The 5762-nt window shown below is 40.6% G+C and overlaps 1 protein-coding gene across 3 annotated transcripts in view; it reads right to left on the bottom strand.

Moving 5' to 3' along the window:
* Positions 1-5312: 5312 nt before the first annotated feature.
* The window catches only part of plxnb2b (plexin b2b), a 142783-nt gene continuing 142333 nt past the window's right edge, over positions 5313-5762 (bottom strand). For all 3 annotated transcript variants that reach the window (XM_026175356.1, XM_026175357.1, XM_026175358.1), the window contains one exon: positions 5313-5471. In XM_026175356.1, the coding sequence (XP_026031141.1) occupies positions 5367-5471 (105 nt within the window). In that variant the 3' untranslated portion in view covers positions 5313-5366. The remainder of the gene's footprint in view (positions 5472-5762) is intronic.

Here is a 5762-nt window from a genome sequence, read left to right as displayed (position 1 = left end):
TACTGCAGAGGGCAGACTGATTGGTCCGTTTTGTTCGTCTGTCAGGGGATGAGAAAAGTGTCATTTGTAACCGCGCTTTTGCTGCATTCAGGTGTTACACGAAAAATTTACTTTTGTCTACTATGACAGGACACTTTTAAGTAATTGACGATAATTATTAATGAACAGAACTCTTAAAATGACAAAAAAGAGATATCCAGAGAAAACACTTTCAAAGCTACTGCAGCCAGTACTGCAGTTCTGCTTGTTTGAGAGTAAAATCGTTTATAAATAGACCATTTCAATGATTTATCAGCAAAACACCTAAGCGGTTTCCACTACTTATGGGTGAATACATTCTAATTACAGACCTGATGGTTGAATATGGTCTCCTCTTTTCGCTGATCAGATTCCTGAAAAAGTTGACAGGCACTCATGCAGCCTCCAACAAATATGCATTCCTAGTGTGAATGCAGTTAATGACCTGGGTCAAAACTGATAGGTTCAGTTTCCCAGAAATGGATCAGGCCTACTAACCATACCCCCGTCCCCAATGGAGGTCTTTGCTGAATTTATCTTTAAGTCTAAGACTAGGAGTAATCCCTGTCGGAAAAACCTGCCGATAGTTCTTGTTTTGCAGTACAGTCCAAGGATCACCTGCAGCTAAAGTTGTTTTAGATTTAAGTGGGCTTTGTCCCTCATGTTTGAGAAAAGAGTACCCCTTTAATGACCAGCATGAGCAGTAATCAGAAGAATTACATGTACTCGTGACTGTTATTTTCCTTTAATTATATTTTTCTTGCACACATATCTGACAAATGAAGTGGGAGGCGCTCTGTATGTACACCTAATTAAGTCGTTATAATTACATTTAAAAAAGCATGTAGTGATATTGATGGCTTTTTTAAATTATTGCCTATAATAACTTGTATATCACACAATTAAAAACATTTTGAGGGTCTTTTTTATGTGTGTGATTTTTAAACATCAGTAAATCAGTTTTCTTGAGATACTGCCGCCCCTCACTACTCGTTAGACTCAATAGTTAAGTAGACTACAACCAATTTAAACTCAGACTAAGCTTAATAAAATCCCACATGTGAAAATCCAAGCTAACTCAACGAGATATTTTAATATGCTCACAGGATATGAGCTTAGAGAACCCTGGAGTCAGAAACTGCCTGCGCGGTTTTAAATTATTCATCAGAACAACTGTTTAGAATGACACCACACCATCATTGTTTTTATTTGCTCCAAGTTCTCCTCCTCCTCCTCCTCCTCCGTCCCTAAGGCAGAGAGAATCAAAGCCAAATCTCGTTAGGAGGTTTCAAACGTGGAGGTGAGACTTAACCTGCAGAAGGAGAGGCTGGCTGCATTGTGTGAAGAAGCATCCTATGCGGGAGAACAGAAGCCAGGAATCGTGCAGATTTTAACCCAATTTCTTGAAACCCGGCACAGAGGCTGACTGAAAAATAATTATTCTTAGTGTGCAGTATCATTGATTTCTAGACAGTGAAGGGCATGGTTATTTAGAAATCTTATCACAAGCGCTGTGCGCGGCAAATAATGTTGAATCCCAAAATGATGTAAGGCGCGTGTCCTAATAGGAATATAAAGTACTGTATCGCCTTTGATTTCCCACAAGTGATCAAGGATAGTGTACAAAATGCAGTGCTTGCGATAATCAAGTGTAATCACTCTTGCTTTGGCAGCAGCCCTTGAAGTTGCTCTATCTGTTGCTGCATCAGTGATCCGCCCGGTTCGAAGATGGCCCGTGCAGGCTCCTAGTCTGTCTTTGATATCTCCACCCCTGCGTCTGGGTTTGTTAAGCAGTCCGATGAGGCAATTTTGCCTTTCATCTTTCTTTTTTCCAATTTCATTCTTAGCTGTCAGTACTTAATTAATGTTTTTTGCCGCAATTTTTCCAACCTTCACCGCCGATGACAGAGATGCGGCGAGGCTATTTATATTATCAACTCATTTCATGAAGCCAGACCTTGGCTTCTAGTTTGTATTCCGAGCCTTGTGACAGGAACCTGATGTGGCATTTGGGGGAAAAAGCATCAGCCATCATAGGATACACTGCATATGAAGACTGATGATATCAACTGATGTTATCAACAAAGTCGTTTGGGGTCATAATATGAAGGAATATGTGTGATAAGGGGGAAAAAAACTGTCAGCTTTTGACACTTGGTCCTCTTCTTCATAAATAGGGCTATGGTGGTTTTAATTTTCAGAAACCCCACCATTACTCTTGCCTGTGCATGTTGTCTTCATAAGGTCATGCAGGAATACCAAAGACTTGCACAAAAGAGAGTTTCCTTCAGCAGTGGAAAAAGCTATTCTATCATCCAAGGTGATTGTTTCTCATGCATTATTCGTGAGAGGTGGGTGTCAAATTGAAGCAAATCAATATGCTGAAGGTGAAAGAAACACAGCAGATATGAAGAGCGTATATGTCTCTGAGTTTATTAACGGAGGAGTGTATGATGAAACCTGTAACCCTCCGTCCACACACAACTTTTGTAAAAGTAAGTTCATCCAGTACAACCAGATCAGGTACAAGATCAAGAATCTTCTGAGCTGCCTCGGATGTGAAGGAAAACGTTGGCTTCCGTTAATGGTCCTGTACTGAAAATGGAGCGTCCCAGTTTCTTTTATCATCACAGCACATTCACAAGTTTCAAAATGGGGGGGAAAAAAAGGTCTCGACAACTGCACAAACAGGTTTTTTTTTTTCACTTTTGTTATTTTTGTCCCAGGACTCAATGCATAGGATTATACAGTTAGAATACAGTATTTCAACGCGTTTTACAAAGATTTATATGATATAGGAAACGAGAAATAAAAATAATAACTGCACAGCAGTAAGAACGGTCATTTGTCGAGTATAGATAGTCATTTATCGTACACACTGTGGAACAGCTGAGAAACACAGGGCAAAAAATGAACACAACTGGAACAATTTTGCGCATATCCATCTACATAAGGATAACCTTTTGGCTTCAGACTAATTTAGGAATGCCAGACATTTTCAAGGGAAACCCAAATCACATTGGCCACTGTTTTACATTTAATCAGTTTGGCTTTTTTTTTTTCTTTTTTCTTTTTTTGCCTTACCCACCAAAGTCCTACTAAGCACACACCACAGACACCCAAAGGAAATGCACACGTCAAAATTGCAACCATAAAAGAAATCTTACTGAAACATCTTCAGCCTATTGGCACGCAAATGGCTGCAGCAGGGCATCTAGCATTTGAGACAGCACACATAAGATCACAAGTCCAAATACATTGCTGTGTCTATATCACTATCATCATCATAGTCACCTAGGTTACCAGTAGAATAACTTAGAAACAATATATGTAATATCCTATATAAGGCACATTTTTGGTGAAAGAAAGGCTCTGAAAGAAGCTTCTTGCATCAACTCTGTCAGTAAGAAAGGACTCAGCAGTAAACAACAACGGAGACAAGGATGGAGCCTGCAGTTGGCATGCAATTAAGATCAAAAGCCTCCCCTGCTGATTCCATTATACAGAGTGCCACTCTGCACTGCGCTGAGTGGGCAGTGCCAAGTGCTGTTGGTCGGGATGCCAGGGTGCCATGCTGAGACAGCAGGCAGGCAAGCTCGAGGTCTGTGCACACCTCTCTCTAGCGAAGGCAGGAATCATTAACATTCTTGGGGCTGTGGAGAGCGTCATGCGCCGTCAAATCCACACACCCATGATCAGATACAGCGAGTACAATTAAATCATCTGTCAACAGCAAGGCCTACAATTTAGGGACGGCGTCTAATGGCCCAAGAAATAACCAACCTACCCTGGCGACACCTCGGTTCTGACACTGACATATCAATAACCCAATTAATATAACAATTATGTACACGACTGAACCAAACAACCCCCCTCCCTCCCCCGACATCATACAGAGGCTAAATCCACGATAATTGTTCAGAGCATGCCATTTAAGTACCGACTGAATCTCATCTAAATTATTAACATCAGCGACAGGCTATTTCATAGCTGTAGAGGCAGAATTCGTGATGACTATTTGGAACATTACAAGGGTAATACTAAAAATATGGTACAAAAATCATAAACATGAGCAATGCATAAAACAATTTGAATAGTCTTCTAACATATTGCTGAACTGCTACTTTAGTAAGCAAATGCAACTGTTGATTGTGGCTCATGGTATACTGACATTATTGCAGGGCTAATATGAGTGACACGAATCTGTGGCAGGAAAAATGGTTGCTTCTTGCTGATACATATATGTATATAAAAATAAAACAATATAGCAAAGGAAAAAAAACTTAAACACAGTCTTTAACTATAATATCTTTAAAACGTATTAAATGTCCTTCTGTGCTTTAGTTGAAGTGGAATGTTTCATGGCACTGTACAATAAAGGGAGACAGACTGTGCTATTATCGATTTCCACGAGCACAACAGGCAATCCAGCCGGAACCAAATCCGAGTCGAAAGAAAAAGAATATAACTCAAATGTTTCTGAAACGCCTGGTGATCTGTCATTCATATGAGCCTGTACATTGCTAGATTAACCAGCGTCCTTTTGAGGACCCTTTGGTCTCTGTCATAAAGCTCATTGAGAGCACAGGCTCCAGTGTGTTACTGAGTATGGGGGAATTAAAACGACAAAGCAGGCGTCCTGTCACCCTCGCGCCTGACAGTAGGCATCCCGTGTGTGCACGCACAATTTCACACATTCGCACACGTGCAATCCACCCAAACGCACACTTAAATTCAGCAGCACACACTCTTTTTTGTTTTTTCCACAAGTACTTCACACAGGCATCTACGCATACACAGGCTAATAAAAACACTATCCGCACCACAAGGTGATCCATTTAAAAAGATATTTTTTCTTATAAAGCTTTCCGCATAAAGACTGCACGATAAAAAAAATATATAATACAACTCTTAAAACCATTTTTTTTTTTTTTTACACAGAGAGAAATTGAACATCTGATTATCTCCTATGCCAGTGCTCCACAGAGGGGCTTAAATCTCAGAGAGAGTTCTGCCGCACTGCATTGTGGGAGCAATATTCAGTGAAGCATGAATGAGTGCGCAGACCTTTAAGGTTTGGCAAGTGAGCTTTAAGGCGTACCTATGACAGTGTAACCCACCATTTTCTTCCTGTCTCCACTCTTTCTGCATTTCATTAGTCTGTTACTTCACACAGAACAGAAAATTACCCCAGGACCAAGTTGTACAATAAACACGCCCATTTCTCACATTTCCTCATTTCTGGAATTTATTCACTAAAAAAAAAAAAAAAAAAAAAGAAAGAAATAAGCCCCTGTAGTCACTGGCGATATTCCCCCTTCCCTTGGTTCCTCCCTCCACTTAGTGGGTTAGAGATCAGTCACTTTGTTTTCCAGGGCGGCTGCTATCTGCTGGAGCCGCAGGGCTAGCTGTTTACTCTGGGCAGCTGGGTCCTCTTCCAGAGAAGCGATGATCTGGAAAAAAAAAAAAAAAAAAAAAAAAAAAGAAGGTAAGAAGGACAGTAAAAAAAAAGTGAGATGTCGGGTATAATAGGTGTAGAGGATAGAGAGGAGACAAAGAGTTGGACAGAGGATGGCATAAGGGTAATGTTGGAAAAGCAAAGAAACAAGGAGGAGGGGGATGGACAGAGAAGAAGCACAGGAAGAAGAAGAAGGGTGGAGAGTGGGAGGAGAAGATGGTGTTATTCGACATCAGCAATCGCGTCATATAAGCTGTTATTCTTTGCGAGTCCCACTTAGGGGAGA

The sequence above is a fragment of the Astatotilapia calliptera genome, chromosome 7 (assembly GCF_900246225.1).
Source record: "Astatotilapia calliptera chromosome 7, fAstCal1.2, whole genome shotgun sequence".
NCBI classification, from domain to species: Eukaryota; Metazoa; Chordata; class Actinopteri; order Cichliformes; family Cichlidae; genus Astatotilapia; species Astatotilapia calliptera.
This window is presented reverse-complemented; position numbering and strand designations above follow the sequence as displayed.